Source organism: Eutrema salsugineum, unplaced genomic scaffold, assembly GCF_000478725.1.
Source record: "Eutrema salsugineum unplaced genomic scaffold, Eutsalg1_0 scaffold_11, whole genome shotgun sequence".
In the NCBI taxonomy this organism is placed as follows: Eukaryota; Viridiplantae; Streptophyta; class Magnoliopsida; order Brassicales; family Brassicaceae; genus Eutrema; species Eutrema salsugineum.
In genome coordinates, this window is record NW_006256901.1 from 5,424,080 (window position 1) to 5,446,626 (window position 22,547).

General features: G+C 38.5%; 1 protein-coding gene and 1 non-coding gene across 2 annotated transcripts; one reads left to right on the plus strand and one right to left on the minus strand.

The window, feature by feature from the left end:
• The first annotated feature begins 3,337 nt into the window (after positions 1-3,337).
• LOC112090094 lies at positions 3,338-3,442 on the plus strand. Its single transcript, XR_002901452.1, has one exon. It is a non-coding gene; the product is annotated as a small nucleolar RNA R71 (small nucleolar RNA).
• A 12,141-nt stretch (positions 3,443-15,583) lies between these two features.
• On the minus strand, positions 15,584-16,810 carry LOC112089756. The gene has a single exon (XM_024160511.1). It carries the CDS (start codon positions 16,808-16,810, stop codon positions 15,584-15,586), a length of 1,227 nt encoding a protein of 408 aa, XP_024016279.1.
• Positions 16,811-22,547: the final 5,737 nt, after the last annotated feature.

Below are 22,547 nucleotides of genomic sequence, written 5' to 3' on the forward strand. Positions count from 1 at the left end.
CTCCTCTTAGTGTGGTGGAGTGTAATAGTTGCTAAGAACTCGCGGACTAGCTCAGGATAAGTTGGAAGGTTCAGCTCCATGTAGGGTCTTAGCTTAAGTGCATCGATGTACCAGATTACGTCTTCTCTGATTCCAAGCTTCTCAAGTGTATGATAATCAATGCAAGGCGTGGATTTGATGTTCAGCTTCTTGAAACGTCTTGCATAGTCCACTCTCGGGTTTATCTCCTTGCCAACGTATCGGATCTGTGCTGGCTCAGGAGTTGCTCGCGTTTCTCTAGAGTGCTGGAGCAGTCTCATCACGTAGTTTCTCCTTCTCGGTCTGGCGTGGTTCAGCATGTACTCTCCAAGAGTAACATCATCGAGAATGTCCTCAGAGCTGTCACCAGTGCGACGGCTTCTTCGGGATCTAGTTTGTTCCATTTTCCTACAAGACGAGACGATTCTTGGAAAAAGAGTGAATATGGATGCTGATTTTAACACATTAATGATCAGTTATACCAATCCTAGCATAAAGAGATTAATTAAAACCATGAGCAAGCAGAATTGACATTGAATCAAAGAAATCGAGTAGTTCATGACCAGATTCGGATTTTTGATGTTCTCAACATAGAAATCTTCTAAAAAATGGTTTTAGTGAGCAATTTCTATGTCAAATCTATAGGTTACCCAATACTAATCACTAATCACACGAGACCTAATCAAATTCATCAATTTTTCTGTTCCATATTTGATTTTTATAAAGCATGTGAAATCCAAATTTCAAACATCTCAATTCCTCTTAAGCTAGGTGTTAAAATCGATTTTTAGATAACCTAGAAGGATAATCTATTCTTAAGCTATTTCCACCATCAATAAACTGAAATTTGGGCCTTTTAAGAAAACTCTAAGTTCTAAAATCAATTAAAAATAGAGAGTTTGAGATTCATACCTTGCTGGAAAGAGAGATTTGATGGCAGAATTGAAATCAGCTTTGAAAAAGAGTGAGGTTTGGGCCAAGAATCTCTTAAAAAGCTTAAGAATTGAAAAATGTGTTCTATCTCCTAAATCTCCAAGTCTTTTGGAAGAGAAGAGAGAAAGGAGTTTTGATCCAAAAAGTGCATTTCCTTCCTTTCTTTAAAAAGCATTTTTGTAGCAAAAACGGGAAATTTTCGGGAATTCATAAGTTTACGGGAACGTACCTTTCTTGTCTTGCACGCAACGAAGGTTTAAAACTTATGGAAAATCTTAACGGGCTTTACTGGGAATACTCCAGAAATCACCGGGAACTTTTGAAAAGCGGGGGAAATCCGCGTTCTCATCTCAACGACCAACGGCCGCGGTCAGGAGACGCGCGACCGCGGAGATTGTGGGTTCAGCCGCGGTCACATTCACGGTGCCGCGGTCGATGCTCCCTTGGCTGCGGGTCGGTTGGTCGCGACCGCGGCCCTTTCTCCTGCAGCCTTCGTCCAACTTTTAGGTCTTCGCCGGGCCGAGCAGCTAAAAACCTTTTTTTTTTCTTGGTTTTTTTAATTTTCTGATTTTTTTGTGGTTTTGTTTTATAAAATATCTGAAACTTAAAAGAAAAAGAAAACATAAACTGTAAAAAGGAAAAGAAAACTAAAAGAAAGAGTACCTAAATGGGTTGCCTCCCACTAAACGCTTTTGTTTTAAGTCGTTTAGCTCGACGTAGGCAAGAAGAATCAGGCTGATTTGAATGGCACTCCACTTGATGTGCCCTTATCACTTCCGGTCTTCTTTCCTTTACTCTTCTTTCGGACTTTAACATTGTTTAAAACCCTTTTTGTGTTTTCGATCAGCTCCTGGATTTGGTCCTCACTAGTTTCTGTTGCCTCCGGTGGAATGATGATCTTGATCTTTGCAAAAGCTTTCGGCTTCTCCTTTCCTTTCTCCTTTGGCATATTTCCTTTGCTTGGAAAATCGTCTAAGATAGTCGGATAGTACCTTCTGCGATCCACATTTAGGAAAACAGCATGCCGGTTTGCGTGATCAATTACTGCTCCTACTGTAGCTAGGAATGGCCTCCCGAAAATGAGTGGCCTCTCCTTGTCTTTATCCATCTCCAGGACTTGAAAATCTGCTGGAACGATTTTGTCTCCCACTAGAACTTGTAGATCATGAATCGCCCCTTCAGTATCTTTTTGAGATGAATCTCCCAAAATAACCTTAACCGTCGATGCCTTTAAGGTTTTAATGCCCAATTTTCGGCAAACGTCTTAGACATGATGTTGACATTGGCTCCAGAATCGCACAGGCAGTCTGTAAACTTGATTCCTGAAATGAAACATTGGAAAACAAAACGTCCCGGATCATCGGCTTTTGTAAGCCTTTGAAACGGTGATCGTTGAGGTACCTTGAATGGTGGCTGCTTGGCATCGACATCCTTGTAAAGTGTTACAAAGATTGGGGTTTCTTCATTATTTCCATCGGTTTTGGCCTCTTCTTCGGGCAATGTGGTTATGGCGTTGCAAAACCTCTTAGGGTTATCTTCAACTCTTCTTGGAAGAACTCCACTTTGCCTCTTCATAGAGTCGGCTGTTTGGGCAACTTGCACGTCTAGCTTTTTGACGTGCGAAGATAAAGCTTCAAACTTCCCGTTCAGGTCATTGTACATGCAGTCAACCTTCACGTTCATGTCTTTAGATGCTTTTTCGTTCATCATAACGAGCTGTTGGATGGAATGTTCAAGTCTACCAATTTGTGAAGCTAGCTGGTTCGTCGTGACTCCTTGCTGTTGTATAAATTGATTGTTAAAACCCGTAGCTTGATAGTTATATGGCTGTCGCGGTTGATAAGCTCCTGTCCCTCCGAAGTTTCCACCTTGGAACTTGTTTTGGAAGGATTTTTGCTGTGGTGGGTAGTACTGGTCTTGAGGATTCTCCACATTTGGATTGCGGTAAGAGAGATTGTTGTAATTTGCATTCCGGAGGTTGTTGTTGAAGCCATTGTTGAAGCGATTTGGGTATGGTGCTTGTGCTCCTACATAGTTCACCTCTTCTTCTTGAAAGTCTTGATTAATGTGATCGATATCACTAGGCCCTTCATCTTCTGCGCCATTGTTAGTCTCACAAGCATGGATTGGGCGATTGTTGCTCTTCAAAAGCTGGCTCATCATGTTCTTCAACTCGGTTATCTCCTTGTTGTCTGCTCCGGTCTGCTTCGTCGAGCGATCGTATTCAGGACAATCATTGCTATTAGCTTGAGCCAAATTCTCGATGAGGGCTCTTCCTTGTGTTATCGTCTTTTGTCCAAAATCTCCATTGCTAGCTGTATCAAGCGAAAGTTTGTATTTTGGTTGCAAATCTCGGTAAAATGTGCTCAGCAGGCTTGATCCAGGAAATCCATGATGGGGGCAATCACGTTCATACTCCTTAAAACGTTCCCAAGCTTCATAGAAAGATTCAGTCGGTCCTTGCTGAAAGCTTGAGATCTTTGTTCTCAACAAGTTCGACCTTGACTAGTATAGAAGTGATTCAGGAAAGCAGTTTTACACTCTTCCCAATTAGTAATTGATCCTGCAGGCAAAGATTTCAACCAACGGTGAGCTTTGTCTGCTAATGAAAAAGGGAACAACGTACACTTTAAATAGTCTGCTGGAACTTGGTTTGTTCTCATCATGCTGCAGATTTCTTCAAAGAGTTTGATATGGTCCATTGGGTGTTCAGAAGGAACTCCATGGAATTGGTTTTGTTTCGCCAATGAGATGATTTGAGGCTTGACTTCAAACTCATTCCGGTTCGGAAATGGAACTTGAATTACAGATCGGTTCTGAAAATTTTGAGTAGGTGCATCGAAATCAGCTATGTGGTGGTTCCTGGCTTGTCTTTGGTGTTAATTTGTTGCTGAACAGGGCGGTTAACGCGTCCATTCGGCTGCATCCCTTGGTGGTCACCATCGGCTGCATTGATAGGTGCGTCAAGGTCTTCACGTTCTTCTCTCTCGCGGTTCTGGTGGTTTCTTGGTGGAACCTCATCCTCCTCTACATCTTGTCGAGCATGATCACCTCCTCTGTGATCATTCTCTTCATTTTCTCCATGTTCGGACCCGTCTTGGTCCATATTTAAAGCTCGGTTAATAGGATCTCTAGGCTGGTCGTCGTTGGCCATTCCTTGCATTCGTCTAAGTCTTCGAAGTTCTCTTTCGTGTATGTCTATCTCGTCTAGAATTGGAATGTTTTCTACAGGTCTGCGCCTGGTATTCATGCAATTCAGAGAAAAACAAAAGAAGGAAAAGATAATTCAGCAAAACTTTAAGAAAGAACTAGAGATCAGGTGTCTAGAACAGAAGTTAAAACAAGAAAAATAGCAAAAGGCAGCGAAACAAATCCCCGGCAACGGCGCCAAAAACTTGATGCGTGTCAACTGTGTGAGGGAACAATTTTTACCCTTAACTAAAACAAGTGAAAGCTGCAAGTGCACAGCTAATCAGTTGTAGTATTTAGGGATCGAATCCATAGGGATTTGTGTGCCTGGTATTCTTCTACGGTTTCTAACTTTATGTCTAAACTAGATTGGTTTTAGAGGTTGGTTGTTTGTCACGGACTAAACTAAAACTAAAGAAAGCAAATAAATCTATCCTAGAAAACAAGTAGAAAAATCGAATAGAAAGCAAGCAAAATATCGAACTAAAGCAATTGAAATGCAGATCTAAATAAGCAAGTAAAAATCGATTGGTTTGTAAACTATGGCTAAAAACGCTGAGCTTTCGGGAACTCTACAGGGATCATAATCGGTTTTAACACTAGGGTATATAGATTGGGATTGACGGATATCGATATATAGGGTTCTAGAGCTAGAGTACGGCGGTATGACTACGTCACTGTCGTGATCATAACCAACTGTTTCTCGCAACTCTGACCAGTAGGTTTCCACTCTGGCCCTGGAAGGGAGAGAACGCAAGAGCTGCACAAGACTCGTCAATACTCACGATCTCGCTGCAGGTAGGTTTCCACTCCTATGGAAAAATCGCCTGTTTCATTCTAGGGCTGATACTTAATGAAAACTTTTGCAACACTAACTATCTAGATCAGATACTAGGTGATCAATCAAGCATACATGCAATAAGAACGAGAATAAACAGAGAACAAAGTTAAAATCCCAGATCTATAAACCTAGATGTCTTAATCGATTATGAGAGCCCCTTTCGGGAACCCTAAGCCCAACTCAGGATCTACTCAGACATAGCTGAGGTCGACATCATCATTGGTTTTAATAAAAGTAATCAAAAACAGTAAAGAAAAGAGATGAAAGAAAGTTTCTCTATTGAAGAACTCGGACTTGAACAAATCTTCTACAATAATCGCATAAAAACGGCTAAAGGAAAAGGGTTTCTGTAAAGTATGAAATGTGGTGTCTAAAAACGACCTAAATGATAAGTATGTATAGTCTTCAATACTCCATGGTCTCTAGGGTTCTGGAATTGAGGCTGAGAATGACTTTGGGCTTCAGAAATATGGGCTTTAGTTTGGAGTTGGCCGGCCGCGGTCGGAAATGACGTGACCACGGGAAATAGGTGGCTGGCCGTGGTCGGGAGGCTTGTGACCGCGGGGAATGGGCTGTTGGCCGTGGTCACGTGACTTGCTGGCCGTCTTCGAGTGGCTCTGGGACTAATGGAATATCTTGAGATCCAACCGTTAGAATGTCTCCAAACCAATTTCATTTGAATGGTTGATTCTTCTATAAGTAGTCCAATTTTGAGGGTGATCAGACGGTGAGAAGGTCTTCGTCTCTCCATGAGAGTTCTGACGGTCTGCATTTATCCAAAAGAGTCTTTTTGTTCCAATTTGTGCCTCTTTATCCCAAATTACCTGGAAAGTCTTTTAAAATCCGAAAACATAGAACTCCTTCGAAAACCTTTGAAAATGGAGTAAAAACACCTGTAAAAAACATTAAAGTGATCCACAAAATTGGTCAAAATCCGGTGCTATCAGTTTCATATCATTATTAACTTCCCTACGCTCTTGCTATCTTGGGTGTCACGCATCACGGGGTCAGAAGGGTGATCTTCCTCTAGGTCAGGCATACTGTCAGAATCGGAGTCTCCTTGTTCATGGTGACGGTTGGTTCGCACATTCCTCTGAGCTGGTGGGAGATCAGCATTGGGAGCCCTCTGGTGTTGCGGTTTGATATATTCATAAATTGCATCATTTAATGTACATATTCTAGTCAAAATCATGTCTCATTTGCATGCATTTTAGGTCTTTAGGCATTGTTTTAAGACTTAGGAGATTGCATTAGGTCCAAGAGAGTTTTGCATGTTTTGGAGTGTTAAACAGGTGCTTTTGGAGCCAATTTGGAGTGGATGATGTGATTCAGATGAAGAAATGGAGTTGGAATGATCAAAAATGGTGAAAAGGAGCAATTTTGGGTTTCTCGGCAAAATGGTGTACTGAAGGTCGAAGGTTCTCGACCAAAATCCTTCCCGCGGGTAGCTTTCTCGGCCAATAACACGTACCGCGGTCAAGTCTCTCGGCCAAAATCTCCGGGTGCAGACACGTTTCCGAAATCGCCTGTCCGGGGAACCTTCCGGTCAGATTTAGCTGTCGGAGTCTTCATAAAGGTTGGAGATAATTGAGTCAAGAGTTCATAACAGTTGGAATCAAGGCATTTGGACCACAGAACTGAAAGATATGGTAATCGGAAGACGAACAGGTCTCGCACTCATTCCGGAGCAATCCGATACCCCTGAATGATCGCCTGTCCGGGGAGCCTTCCGGTCCGATTCAGACGGCGGGTGCTTCATAGAAGTTGGAGAGCATTGCATCACGGTCTCTTAGCAAGTAGAATCGTGGAATTCGGACGCGTGAGCAGAGAGATAAGCTTGTCGGAAGGAACCCCAGTCTCGCAGGTATTCCGGACCGAGCAGATCAGTTCTAAAGGATGCGAAGGACGGTGCACTTCCAGGCCGATTTAGTTTCCGGGTCCTTCATGAGAACCATAGACATTTGAGCCTTCTTTCCAGAACGTCCAAGATCATTCAATTCGGATCTATGAGCAGAAAGATACAGTCTCCGGAATGGACACATGTCTAGACGCCTCTCTCTGGTCGTGTACATGCACTGCAAAGATGTGCCCTCCAGGAAGCCTTACACTTCCCAAGCACCGAAGCTTTCTTCACAAAAGTTGGAGATAAATGAGTCCTCTGTCTTCTGCAACCGAAATCATTCAATTCGGACAAGTCTCATAGGAGTTACACTCTTCGGAATGCGAAGTGGTCTAAGCTGCTCTGGATGCTGCGAGTTGGAGAGGAAGGAGACCAAGCCGCAGCAACACTCGCAAATCACTCCGACTTGAGCCTGCGACCTAGGTGCAATAGAGACCAACCCGCACAGTTTGTACATTCCCCAGAAACCGCCTTAGCCCTGCGAGTTGGAGAGGAAGGAGACCAAGCCGCAGCAGCACTCGCAAAACACTCCTACTTAGGCGTGCGGCTAAGACAAGGCGATTCAGGCTTCACAAGACAAGTCTTCATCTACTGCGACTTAGGTGTGCGACCTGGGACATACTGGACCGACCCGCAGGATTTCCACTTGACCCAACTGAGCCGGGTCAGTACCCAGTTTGTCCTGGGCTGACCCGGTCCATTAGCACTAGGTATATATAGTTTTTTGGGAGAAAAACCCAAGTATGTTATCTTCTACTTAGTTTTCTCTCTAGTTTTCTTTCCTTTTGAGGGTAAAAACGTTTTTGATTAAGAGATATCTGAAGGGATTTGATCATTCCAAGTCTGTTTCTTATCATCTCATCATCTCATTTCTACTTCTAATCATGATTAACATCATCTCTTGCAAAAGATTAGATGTGTTCTTCATGATTAGTGAGTAATCATCTTTTAAACTTCTAGGTGTGTAGATTAGGGTGCTTAGATGTTTGATTGGTGATGTTTAGGGTTTAGATTCTCATTCCATTTCCTTAGTTAGTTGCTCCTAATGCCAGATTTCCTTGGGAAAGTGAAATCTGGGTTCATAGGCATTTCATGCACCAAAAGTGTTTGATGAAATGCCTGAATGAGCTAACTTAAGGGTTTATGCCTTTTTCATCATGGGAATGATTTGTTAAATGCATGAATGACTTATTAGAACTGTTTCTTAATGCTCATTGATTCATATTTCACAAATGATGATTTGGTTTGAAAGTGGATTAGTGTAGAGATTAATGCCTTCATGAGAGGATTAGTCTAGATTAGAGTTCTAAGTTGAAATGTTTGAGATCATGTGATTGCTTGTTATGTCTTTCTGTATAAGATTCAGTCTTCTTGGTTGAGAGATTGTTTGGTCACTTATTAGGCTTGATGCATTATGCTTGCTGATTGCTTGATTATATCTAATGGTTGTTAGACTTGATTAAGTGATTTGCAAAGGGATTATTGTCATGGGAATGAATTAATCTGATTAAGAAGCCTAGACTAAAGAGTAGCAAGTGTTGCATTATGTTCTTAGCATCATGATTCAATATCTAAAGCACCCTAATCAATGATCACATCTAGAGGTTTAGCTTTTATCATTTGCTTAATCACCATCATCTTGTTTTGTTTGCTTGCTTAGTTCATTAATCATAGCTTGTTTGTTTCTTGTTTTATGCTTTCTTGTTGCTGGTTTCACAAAACTCATCTTTGATTACTTGACTTAAGAACCTATCACATAAACTAGTGCCTAACTACCACACATATGGATTGACACCCCTTATACTACTTTGACAAGGGGATTGATAACCCATCTAAGGCTTTAAAAACCTTAGTTATCACGGTTCAAGGCGTGCAACACGCTCACGAGTGTCCCTCAGCTCTTCCCTCATGGTGGCAAGCATTGCCATGAGCTCGTTGTGTTGTTGACCATTGGTGTGGGTTGGTGTGGTGTTGTTGGCATTTTCAACGTTGTCTCCCATGATAACTGACCTGTGAATTCTTGCAAGCTCACAAAAACAAAGAGTCGTCAAAATATCAAGTGTAACACGAGTAATAAAATGCAAAAGAATTCAAACTTAAACAAATTTTTTTGTCTTTTCTAGTTTAATGGAATCGATAATGCAACTATAGGAATATGAAATGAAATAAACGATTTACATTAAGATCTTTATTTTCTTAAATGAGCAGAAGCAACAAGATGGACTAAATAACCCTAACTATATACTTTTTTTCTTATCAAGTTTCTAGCCGATCTAACAACCTAAATGTATGCAAAGAAAAACGAGATAAGGTAAGGAAAAACCGAAAACAGAACTTTCGGCTCTGATACCAAAATGATATAAGAACATGTGGTGGCTCTCACACTGATGTTGCTGGTGGGAACTAAGGCAGGCGGTCGCCCTCTCCTTGGTTCAAAGATGATCGACGATGGATGATCTGACATGCAGGCGGTCGCCCTCTCGTGTTGGATCTAGAAATGGTGTGATGGCATCGTGAGTTCACAACACATAGGGATGGTGAGTCTCTGATACGTTGAAGGATCCAATCTTGTTTCAATCGCACAAACAAACCAAGAACAAAGAGAAAAAGCTCTCAGATAAACTTTGAAGAAAGTTAGATATTTTATTGATATGGGGGAAAAATTCTGCGGACTACAATGCTGCAAAGGAACCTTATAAACTGGTTCGTCAGCTTGAACCTTCTAGGGTTCGACTCTTGACTCAAGACGACATGACTCATAAAGTAAAACTACAAATAAACAAAACCTAGTCTACGAAACAAAGCTCATCGTTTCATTTATTACATAAATGAAAATTTTGAAAGAAAACACTTAAGCTACACGACTTGAGTCGTTTAACTTTGACACTTAGTCGCTGGGGAATTTTGAGCCACCTGCAAGCACAATAAAATAATTAAAACATTTACATTGATGTGGTGAGTTCAAGTTGGCTCCTTGCATGGCTGTTGGTGTTGTTGCCGTTTTTTTACCTTGACAAGCATTGTAGATGTCTTCTAGAGGGTCTTCAAGTCCAGAAGAGTCGTCGTCCTCAAGTTCTGTAATGTCCAAGGCTCTTGTCTCTTTGTTTTTTACTATCTCGGCTCCAGGTTGATCTTTATCGGCCAAGAAGTGTTTGTCCTCGGGCATCTTTGAGCCTAGGTTGTTTTTCCACAAACAACGACGACCATCAGTCTCAAAATATGCACTTTGTCAAGAGAAATTACCTCCGGTGTCATAGATTTGATCGTCGTCAGGGTTTTGGCCAAGCATGCATGTTTTGGCCAAGCATGCATGTTTTGGCCAAGCATGCAAGCGTTCCGGTTGGTGAGCCCTCGGTGATTTTTGAAATGGCTCGAGCAATTTGATTTCTGCGTCGACTTTCATCTCTAGAAGGGTCACTTGGTCGATGAATCTCCAAGCTCAGACCTTGGAACCCGCTGGTTAGTTCGGTGTCCTCTAAGTGGCTGGTTTTGCCTTCGAGTGGTTCTTCGGGTGGTTCTTCTCGGGCTATCTCTGTTTCTATAAGCTCAAATGCAAAAGGGCCACGTTCGTTAGCCTTAAAATAGTCACTTGGTCGAGATAACTTACCTTGGTTGGAGCTGATTCTACTTTGTTGGTTAAGTGACTGTTGTGGCCCATCACGTGGGTCGTCTAAGCCGGTGTGGCTGTTTATGACTTGTAGATCTGGAAATAAAGGATCGTTTGGGTCCAGTAAGTTTATAAAGACATGTAATGTCTTTTTGTATTTGTTTCTCATCTGTTTAATCTTGGACCGTGTCATGGCTCCGTCTTCGACCGATGGCATGTGCTCTGAGACACTTGATGGGTCAGATGGGTCGATATCCACATCACTAGGTGTTAACCAGTTTCCTAGATTTTCTCAGATTTTGGTAGAATTTGTATTGTACATTAATGTAAAATAAAGACAATATGTAGAAGAACTATTCTACAATAATATAGAACCTATTTTAATAAGTAGAAATTATATTCTACGAGAATGTAGAATATAGTGTATTCAATAGAAGTTACATTGTACCAACATGTAGAATATAGTGTATCCAGTAGAACGCATAATCTACTATAATGTAGAATATAAGTAACATAAAGAATATGTTTCCTACCGATCACTAGAATATATAAAATCTATAGAGAACGAATTCTACAGTTGGTAGAATAATGAAGGAATACAATAATTCAGATTTTATGTAAACGTAAAACGTAGAACACGCATTCTACATTACATATAATATCTATTTAAAATATTTTTTCCCTTAATTGATTTTCAAAAAAATATTTATTTCTTTATAGAGATTTTTGAAAATTTAAATAATAGTTTCGAATTTATTTTTGGTTAAAACTCAAAAGTGTCATAACTGATTTTAAAGGTAATTATGTTAAAATTGATCAAAAACTAGAAAACATTAAAGAAACAAATTTCAATTGAACTGGTTGTGTTATAAACTATAACATATATGTATATGAGCTGAGATATATTTATGTATATATGTCTATAATATTATATTATTATATAAGAGAAAGAACGAAATAATGTAAGATTGTTTCTCTTCTTATTATACCTCATGTGTTTACAAAATCAAGTATATGTATTTATACTAAAACCAAGGCGGTGAACTAAAGTCGGTTAAGACACCAAATAATAAAATATTATCAGATAGATAACTATTTATTTTTAACACTTTTCCTTAATTATTTTTAACACTCCTCCTTAACTATTTATTGTATTTATTTTCTAGAACCTTTTAACTCTTTCGGAAGTTCTGATTTTTAAAGACATTTAAAGACATGTTTCAATATCTTTAATCATATTATAATTAATAAAACAAATTAAATAGTTAAACATAAATAAATAACAGAATATAAAACAGTTAGTCGTCTTCTAGACAAAAGTTATTAAGCAATTCTTCAGGAATTCTTTCATATCTCCTAGATATACTAGTTATACAGTTTTTCTTAAACTTTTACATATATGTCTTCTAAACATTTTTTTTTCAAATAGTTCTTCTATAACTTCTTTTCTATATGTGTTCAGGACATTTTTTTTCAAGTATGTCTTCTATTCATATTATATTTTTTATTAGTTTTTTGGAAACTTTTCTTAAATATCTTTGGGATATTATTATATGTAAGTAATAATCTGAAGAGACAACTACCATATGATCAAACGTCAACCATATATTTGATCTCAAAAGACATAATCTATCATATGATCATGATCGTGAAGGCATAGTCCATAGCGATCGATTCAGAGAAGGTAGCGCCTATTATTCTGACTATAGTACATAAATGTAAACGGATTGAATATAATCAAATTTTACATTTTCAGTGTTAGATCGGATCAAGAGACAGTCGTACAGATAGTATTATAAACTATAACATATATGTATATGAAGTGAATATATTTATATATATATAATATTATATTATTATATGAGAGAAAGAACAAAATAATATGAGAAAATGGGGAGAGAAGATTGTTTCTCTTCTTATGATCACGTCATCTCTTTATTGTTTGAATGCTCAAGACCAAGGTTTATAAAAGCTCTTCTTTTATTGCTCTAGGAAAATAACTCAAAACCTAAAGCCCTCAATCTCATAAGTTGTGCTACAACTCAGCACCTCCTTATATAGATAGTTTTAGATAACTACTAAAACAATAAGATAAACACAATTTAGAATATTTCCTATTTTAATCTTCTTTTCCTAATCACAACTCAACTAGGAAAAGGGTAACTTGCACTTCAAGTTTTCTTCTTCTTCAAGCTTACTTTAACATTCTCCCCTTTAAGCTTGAAGTCCTCTTTGCTCACTTCTTTAACTCCAATGAGATCTCTCATCTCCTTGAATTTAACTCTTCCTAGTGCCTTTGTCAAGATGTCTGCCTTCTGCTCAATTCCCAGAACATGTTCGACGCAAACTTGCTCATTCTCTACACATTCTCGAATGAAATGGTACCTCCTATGGATATGTTTGCTTCGACCATGAAACACAGGGTTCTTGGTGAGAGCAATTGCCGATTTGTTGTCTATCCGAACCGTTACCTTCTCGCAAGTTGTACCTGTAACTTCACCGAGCAGCTCTTGTAACCAAATGGCCTGTTTAGCAGCTTCTGTTGCAGCCATAAACTCTGCTTCGCAGGAGGAGAGTGCCACGGTCTCTTGCTTTTGAGAGCACCAAGTAATTGGACACTCGTTCAAGTAAAAGATGTGGCCAGTAGTGCTTTTTCCATCATCAGCATCTACATTATGGCTGCTATCACTGTAACCCACAAGACCAGTACGATCTGCTCGTTTAAACATAAGCCCGTGTGAACATGTCCCTTGCAGATACCGCAAAACTTGCTTCAGTGCTGCACCATGAGACTTCTTTGGTTCCTGCATATACCTACTTAGCACACCAACAGAAAAAGATAGATCTGGTCGTGTGTGTAGTAAGTAACGCAGACAGCCAATGTTTCTTCGATATTCCTTCTCGCAAATACTCTGTTCTTTGGGAGCTTTTGATAGCTTCAAACCAGAATCCATCGGAACATGTACTGCATTACACCCTTTCATTCCTGTCTCTTCCAAGATTCTTGCAGCGTACCTTTCTTGCTTTAGTGTTATACCATCTTTGTGTTGACACACTTCAATCCCTAGATAATAAGTGAGCTTCCCAAGGTCACTCATCTCGAATCTCTCTGACATTCCTTGTTTAAACTCTTGTATGAGATCCAAACTAGTCCCTGTGACAAGTAAATCATCGACATATACTGCCACAAGAAGGAGTTGGTCTCTTTCTCTTTTCCGATGTAGTCAAGCTTCCTTTGAACACTTAACAAAATTCAATTCCTTTAGAATTTCGTTAAGCTTGTGATTCCAAGCCCTCGGTGCTTGTCTCAGGCCACAGAGAGCTTTGTGTAGCTTATAAACTTTGCCTTCACTACCTTGTGTTATAAAGCCTTCAGGTTGTGTGACATACACCCTTTCCTTTAGTTCTCCATGCAAAAAAAGCTGTTTTTACATCAAGATGATGCACTTCCCAACCATTTGAAGCAGCCAAAGCGATGATGAACCTGATCGTTTCTATGCGAGCAACCGGTGCAAACACCTCCTCAAAGTCAATTCCATGCTTTTGCACATAGCCTTTTGCAACTAATCTAGCTTTGTACTTGTTAATGCTCCCATCTGAGTTGCGCTTGATCTTAAAAACCCATTTAAGTCCGATTGGCTTCACTCTTGAGGGAAGATCCACTAAAGTCCATGTTTTGTTCTTGTTAATGGACAAAAGTTCTTCCTCACATGCGTCTCTCCACACCTTCAGTTCCTTAGCTTCATTAAAATCCCATGGTTCTTCATCTATTGTCAATAAAAGCTGCGCACTTTCGATCTCAGCTAATGTGAAAAAATCTTCTAAGTACGCCGGTCTCACTCTTGGTTTCGTCGATCTCCTTAAGGTCGGCTGAACATCAACTTGTTCATTCACATGTTCTGTTTCGATTATAGGAGCCTGCGTTTCATGATCAGAGGTCTCAGTTCCGGAACTTTCTTCCTCCCCTACCTCTGTTTCTTCGAGATCTCTTTCTCTTGGACCTCTGTTCTCTTGCTCTCCAAAACCAAGTACCGTTATTCCTGTACTGTTGCTATTTTCTCTTTCGTTCCACTTCCAGCTTCTGCCTTCATCAAACACCACATCCCTGCTTACAACTATCTTCTTAGTGCTTGGATTAACTAGGCGATATGCCTTTGAACCCGGCTCTGTTCCTAAATGAACAAGTGCTCGCGATCTGTCATCTAACTTTTTCAAGTGTGGAGCTTCTGTTCTTGCATAGCCAATGCAACCAAACACTCTCAGATGTTCTATATTCGGTTTCCTCCCTTTGTAAGCTTCGTATGGTGTTTGTTCCTTCAAGGTTCTTGTACCCACTCTATTGATGAGGTAGGTGGCATGTCTCACAGCTTCCCCCCATAAGTAGTTTGGGGTGTTCATGTGCTTCATAATACTCCTGGTCATCTCAAGTAGAGTTCTATTGCGTCTTTCTACTACCCCATTCTGTTGGGGAGAATATGGAGCAGTTAAGTGTCTCTTAATGCCATGAATTTTGCAAAAACTTGTAAATTCTTGAGACAGAAACTCTCCTCCTCTATCTGTTCGAAATGTTCTTATAGTAGTTCCTGCTTCATGTTCAACCTGAGCCTTGAACCTCTTAAATTTGCTGAAAGCTTCGCTCTTCTCCTTCATGAGTATCGACCACATATACCGAGAGTAGTCATCTATTAGCACGAAAATATACTTGTTTTGTGCAGCTGTAGATGGCGTGATTGGTCCACACAAGTCTCCATGGATTAGTTCAAGTGCATGAGTGGCTCGATATAATGTTGCTTGAGGAAACACTTTCCTAGTTTGTTTTCCCAGCAAGCATGATGCACATGTCTCCTTTTCGACTGATATTCTTGGTATACCTGTGACTAACTCCTTCTTAATCATTAGTTTCATTGTTTCTAAACCAATGTGCCCAAGCCTTGCGTGCCACTTTGCTGATTCGTTCTGAGTGATCAGCTGTAGACACTTTGTGTTTTCGACCTCCATTAGCACCTTGTACAATCGATTCTTCGACCTATTTGCCTTTACCAGTAGATTTCCATCTCGATCATATAGGTTTAGAAGATTGTCTTTCATTCTAACTTCACATCCCGACTCTGGCTTGTCCAAGACTAATAATATTACTTTTCAGGTCAGGTATGAAGTAGACATCAGCCAAGACTTTGCGTTCTCCATCTTTAGATATAAAAAGAATCGATCCTTTTCCTTTTATATCTATACGAGAATCATCTCCGAATCTCACCTTCCCCATTATACTTTCATCAATCTTGTGAAAGTATTTACGATTTCCGGTCATGTGGTTGCTGGCCCCGTTATCTAAATACCAAACGTTGTCTCCATCTAGAGCTGTCTCAAATTTGTTTGGCTTCACATTCTTCTCATTAAGATACACTACTTCATGCATTAGTAGTTCTTCAGCCTCATGAGTGTCGTTTTCTTCATCTCCTTCTTGAGTTTCTTGAAGTTTAAGCAATCTATCTGGACAAACCGATGCATAGTGACCCATCTTGTCACATCTGTAGCATACCACTTTAGATTTGTCCCTCTCTTGCTTGTATCCGTCACTCTGCTGATTATTAAAACATCCACGGCCTCTGCCTCTTCCGTAGAAGCGACCACCGCGTCCCCTGCCTCTACCGGATCCATATGCTTCTTGTGTATCCGTGTTGACATACATGAGCTTCCCTTGCTCATTCTGTTCCTCTTCATCGCATATCCTCTCTTCATAAGCTTTCAACCTCCCTACTATGTCTTCAAAAGTTGTTGTATTGAGGTCCAAAACCTGTTCGAGAGCAGCGATGATATGTATATATCTTCCTCGAGGTAAACTCTTGAGAAACTTCTTAACGAGTTTTGGTTCCTCAATGGTTTCCCCCAAGGCAGCTGATTTTGAAGCTAACTCTGATAGTTTTGCCACAAAATCGTCGATCATATCTGCTTCTTTCATCTTCATTCTATCGAATTCGGACATCAAGGTTTGTAACCTAGCTTCTTTCACCCGTTCAGCTCCCATGTTTCTCCTCTGTATCGCATCCCATACCGCTTTTGCTGTATCAAGATTTCCGACCTGCAGTGTTAGTGATTCAGGTATAGACTGGAATAAGAGGGCCCTAGCGAGGTCGTCTTTTTCATCGTCTTTGTCACTGTCTTTTGTTCCAGGTTCGATGACGCCCCACGCTTTATGCACCTTGAGTGCAACCTTCATTCGCATTGACCATACTGTGTAGTTGGTGGCTGTAAGCATCGGACACTGGACAGTTGAAGGAACGCTTTCCTTAACTTTGTTTGTTACTGGAACTAGGTCTCCCATCTTTGAAAAACTTTGCTTTGATTACTCCTTTGTTCTTCGCCGATGTGATTAGAAAAAAACCCTAGATGTCGAGTTGCTCTGATACCAATTATTGTTTGAATGCTCAAGACCAAGGTTTATAAAAGCTCTTCTTTTATTGCTCTAGGAAAATAACTCAAAACCTAAAGCCCTCAATCTCATAAGTTGTGCTACAACTCAGCACCTCCTTATATAGATAGTTTTAGATAACTCCTAAAACAATAAGATAAACACAATTTAGAATATTTCCTATTTTAATCTTCTTTTCCTAATCACAACTCAACTAGGAAAAGGGTAACTTGCACTTCAAGTTTTCTTCTTCTTCAAGCTTACTTCAACACTCTTTACAAACTCAAGTATATATATTTATACTAAAACCAAAGTGGTAAACTAAAGTCGGTTAAGACACCAAATAATAAAATATATCAGATGGATAATTATCCATTTTTAACAAGCAATTTTTTCAAGAAAACGTCCATTTCGTTTTATGGTTTTAAACCAAGTCACTCTCTCTCTATTCTCTCACCGATATCTTTTACAGAGGAGTTTTTCTCAGCTTTTGATATATCGTTCCGATTAATATCGGATTTCTCTTTCCGTTTAATAGATAATAAGTTCCGATCTATTCGGATTCCGTCTATCGATGTTCTTCTTTGCTTCTTTTGATTGATTTCTCTTCTAACAACCTTTGCTAATCCTTAGTGGAATGAAGGATTGTTATAGAATTCAGGTTTTCTCTGAGATAAAGCAAAGAAAATTCGATTCTCGGATAGTGTTTTAGCCCTTTCTTCTCTGCGGATGGTTTCTCTTAAAGTTGAAGTGGTGATGAAAGGATCCAGCAGTACTTGGGCTTCTTTTTCCAATTTTGGCATCATCCTCTCTCGACTGGAAGACTAAAACCTCCCCAAGTACCCTCATAGAAGCCATACATGGCGATGGGTGACAAGTCTAGAGTCAAAGATGATCGGCATTAAGATTTGGTCGGAGAATTAAAAGTTCCAGCCATTATTTTACGGATCTAATTAGAGGAAGAAATAAACGACAAAGGAGTATTGATTTTAGGTGGATGCAGATTCGATTTGAGTTAACCTGATAGTTTAATACTCTTCGGATATTTAATTTTCTAGCGAAACTCTGTTTCGACAATGAATCATCGGCATCTTCTCTCTGGGAATTGACATTTAATCCAAACTTGCCGTGTGTTGTACACATATTTTTCTTTTATTGATTCTTATCTCTTGTTTTTGGGTTTATTTGGGATTGATATTTGGGCTTCAAATTGTAATAAGTGTGGGCTGAAATCTTCTATACTTTGCTCGTTTAATGGGCTTATCGAATATTATCGATTGGACGATAAAAAATAAATAAATAAATAAACCAAGTCAAAACAAAACCAAAATTTAATAATAACCAAATAGGTTTTCGGTTACACGATAACCAAAACAAATAAATAAAAACAAAAATAAACCCGTTTTAAACCAAGTCAAAACAAAACCAAAATTTAATAATAACCAAATGGGTTTTCGGTTACACGATAACCAAAACAAATCTATTATATAATAGGAGAGTTTTCTCTCCATCTAGGGTGTCCACATCAGCACCAAAATGAAACTAAATCTATTAACTCAATTCATTCTCACACATTAATAACTATTATTTTTCATTAAAAAAATACTATTACTATTACTAAAATTAATAATTTAATTATGTATACACTATTTATAATTCTTATATTTTTATCAAGAAAAATAATAGTAAAAACTGAAGAAAAAAAATTAGGAAAAAAAAAGATGATAAAAGAAAGTCCAAAGACGATGAAAAAAATAAAAAAATAGGAGAAAGAAGAAAAATTAAAATGTAATTAAGACGATACAAATGAATACGAAGTAAAAAAAATACATACACCAAATAAATAAAAATAAGAGACGCAAAATAAGAAAAAATGAAATTTTTTTTTTAAAAAAATAGAAGTCGAAGATGATGAAGAAGATGATGAAAAAAAAAAAGATAAAAGATAGAAAGAAGAAAAACACAAAAATGATGAAAAGCAATTTTGAAAAATGCATAAATAAAAACGTTGAAGATTAGAAAAGAGACGACAATATGAAGATAGAAAAAATTAAAATTCATGATTCAATTAATTCCCACATTTTAAAATAGTATTATTTTTTAAAAAATAAACATTAGTACTAAAATTAATGACTTAATTAATTCAGACATTTTTATAATAATTATTTTGTATCAAGAAAAAAAGAAGTAAAAACTAGAAAAAAAAATAATAAGTAGAAATAGTTAAAGAAAAAGACGATGATGAAAACAAATATCAAAGAAGATAAAAATAATTAAAAAATAATAGCAAGAAGAAATAATCAAAATATTAAAAAAAATACGCAGATGAAGACAAAATAGACGAGGAATAATACATATACGAGATAAGTAAAAATAAAAGATAAACTAAAATCAGAAAAAGAAGATGAAGAAAAACTGAAAGGAAAAAAAAAAGAAATAGAAGTCGAAGAAGATGAAAAAAAAAGGTAAAGAAAATGAGGAAGAAGAACACAAAGCTGATAAAGAGGAATTTCAAAAAATACAAGAACAAAAATGTTAAAAATTCAGAAAGAAGAACAAAATTGAAACTAACAAACTACAATAATATAAAAATGAATAAGGAGTCTAATAAAAAATAAAAGACAAATATGATGAATTAACTGCTTAAAAAATAAAATTATGCGCAACACGTATATCATAAATAAATCTAGAAGTTAATATATATATATATATATATATATATATATATATATATATATATATATATATATATATATATATAGAAATATTAATAGAAGATAATAAAAACAATAATTAAGAGAAATTTGTTGTTATATAGAAACACTAAGAATGATAACTAACCGAATATATTGTGTTTTTTATAAAATAATATATAAAACATATAAAAACACAAGCATAAAATAAAATCCGGGCGAAGCGCAGACTCAACAAAAATACATCACGGGTTACTAGGGTCGTTTTAAAGCCCTCTTCTACTCTTCTTATAAACATCTTTCTTCTCTCTCATTCCCTCTGCACACGACAGCTGCTTCCGACTTGGTCGCCGTTTTTCTTTCAAGCTTGTCAAATCTTGATTCGCAAATTGTTAGACCTCGTTTATTATTTTCTTGTTGGCTTGAAAGTTTAACCCCAATTTTAATTACTTTACGCCTGTTATATTGTTTTATTCAGGCCATGGAATCCCAGATTATGCGGACTTGTTTTTTTTTCCTTTTCATCCCTTGACACTGCCAATTCCGTCAATCAACACCGTTTCTCCTCCATTGCGTCGTCACGGAAACCTTTCTCGATGGCCTTTCCTAAGACGACGAGAACAACAAGGGCATCTTGTGTTTTATCCATGTCGAAGAAAGATGGCGGCACTAGTGGTCTCAGTTACAAAGTTACCCTCACTTTTACCACTCTTTGTCGTCCTAGATGACCAGTTTATCTTTATCTGGTATCATACCCTAAACCCGAAACCCTTGTTTTCAATCCTCATGCATTTTCTCTTTAGTTTATATCAGCAGATATGTGCAAAAACGTCGGAGAGAAGAGGAGCGACGCAGTTTTCAGTCACTCACAAAGGAGACTGAATGGAATTGGGAAGGAAGAGTATCAGAAACATCATGAAGCTTTACAAGACAGATATTGACTGGTAATTTCGTGCTCTCTAAGACTCTATAACTAAAGGTGTTCCCTTTCTCTAAAAAAAAAAAACTTGAAAATTGAAAGAGAGACAAAAAGCCTAATGAGTCTTAGATTGTCGAAGTTTGTGGAGCAATAAGCAACCACTATTCGTTTAAGGAGCTATGGTTTTGAAAGATTTACAAAAATCTAAGTCTGGGGGAGTTTGGAGAGAACCTGAGGAAGAAGACCAGGAATCTATGTCAAGAAGAAAGTGACTGAAAACTATGGACACCAACAGCTTCACTCTCTCTTGCGGTTTTGCATAATATCCTGCATCCTCCAGATCTTCAGATAACCCTTAAACAATTTAAGCCTTACCCCCAAAATAATCCTTTTTGACATCTAGCCTAGATTGCCTTGCCTAAATTTTCTTTGATGAGTACCACCGAGATTTTTAATGAATGTTAAGAGCTAGTTGACTGGAAGTTAGATCCTAGTGCATAGATTTCCGCATGACGGATTAACGGACTAGTTATGCCTGTATTGCTAGTGAGAATTTTCTAGGCTATTCCCGATTGATGCATACTGATTGATATTGATCTAGAAGTTTGGTCTCTGAGATTTTGCTTAGTTCCTGCGTTTTCAAACCTCTCGCCGAGATTTAGCCTTTGTTTTTGAGGACAAACAAAAGACTAAGTCTGGGGAAGTTGATAACACCGGATTTTGACAATTTTTATGGATCACGTTAATATGTTTTACAGGTGTTTTTACTCCATTTTCAAAGATTTTTAAAGGATTTCTATGTTTCCGGATTTTAAAAGACTTTTCAGGTAATTTGGGATAAAGAGGCACAAAATGGAACAAAAAGACTCTTTTGGATAAATGCAGACCGTCAGAACTCTCATGGAGAGACGAAGACCTTCTCACCGTCTGATCACCCTCAAAATTGGACAACTTATAGAAGAATCAACCAGCTTTCAAATGCACTTGGTTTGGAGACATTCCAACGGTTGGATCTCAAGATATTCCATTAGCCCCGGAGCCACTCGAAGTCGGCCAGCAAGTCACGCGACCGCGGTGATCAACCTATTTCCCGCGGTCAGAAGCTTCCCGACCGCGGCCAACAAGCCAATTGCCGCGGTCACAACACTCCCGACCGCGGCAATCAAGCTCCGATTTAAAGCCCATGTATCTGAAGCCCAAAGTCATTCGTAGCCTCAATTCCGGAACCCTAGAGACCATGGAGTATTGGAGACTATAAATACATGTCATTTAGGTCGTTTTTAGCAACCCCCCTACATACTTTACAGAAACCCTTTTCCTTTAGCCGTTTTTATGAGATTTTTGTAGAAGATTGTTCAAGTCCGAGTTCTTCAATAGAGAAGCTTTCTTTATCTCTTTTCTTTACTGTTTTTCATTACTTTTATTAAAACCAATGATGATGTCGACCTCAGCCATGTCTGAGTAGATCCCGAGTTGGGCTTAGGGTTCCCGAAAGGGGCTCTCATAATCGATTAAGACATCTAGGTTTATAGATCTGGGATTTCGACCTGTTCTCTGTTTATTCTTGTTCTTATTGCATGTATGCTTGATTGATCACCTAGTATCTGATCTAGATAGTTAGTGTTGCGAAATTTTTCATTAAGTATCAGCCCTAGAATGAAACAGGCGATTTTTCCGTAAGAGTGGAAACCTACCTGCGGCGAGATCGTGAGTATTGACGAGTCTTGTGCAGCTCTTGCGTTCTCTCCCTTCCAGGGCCAGAGTGGAAACCTACTGGTCAGGGATGCGAGAAACAGTTGGTTATGATCACGACAGTGACGTAGTCATACCGCCGTACTCTAGCTCTAGAACCCATATATCGTTATCCGTCAATCCCAATCTATCTACCTTAGTGTTGAAACCGATTATGATCCCTTAGAGTTCCCAAAAGCTCAGCGTTTTTAGCCATAGTTTACAATTCCATCGATTTTTACTTGCTTATTTAGGCCTGCATTTCAATTTCCTTAGTTCGTTATTTACTTGCTATACTAGTATTTCA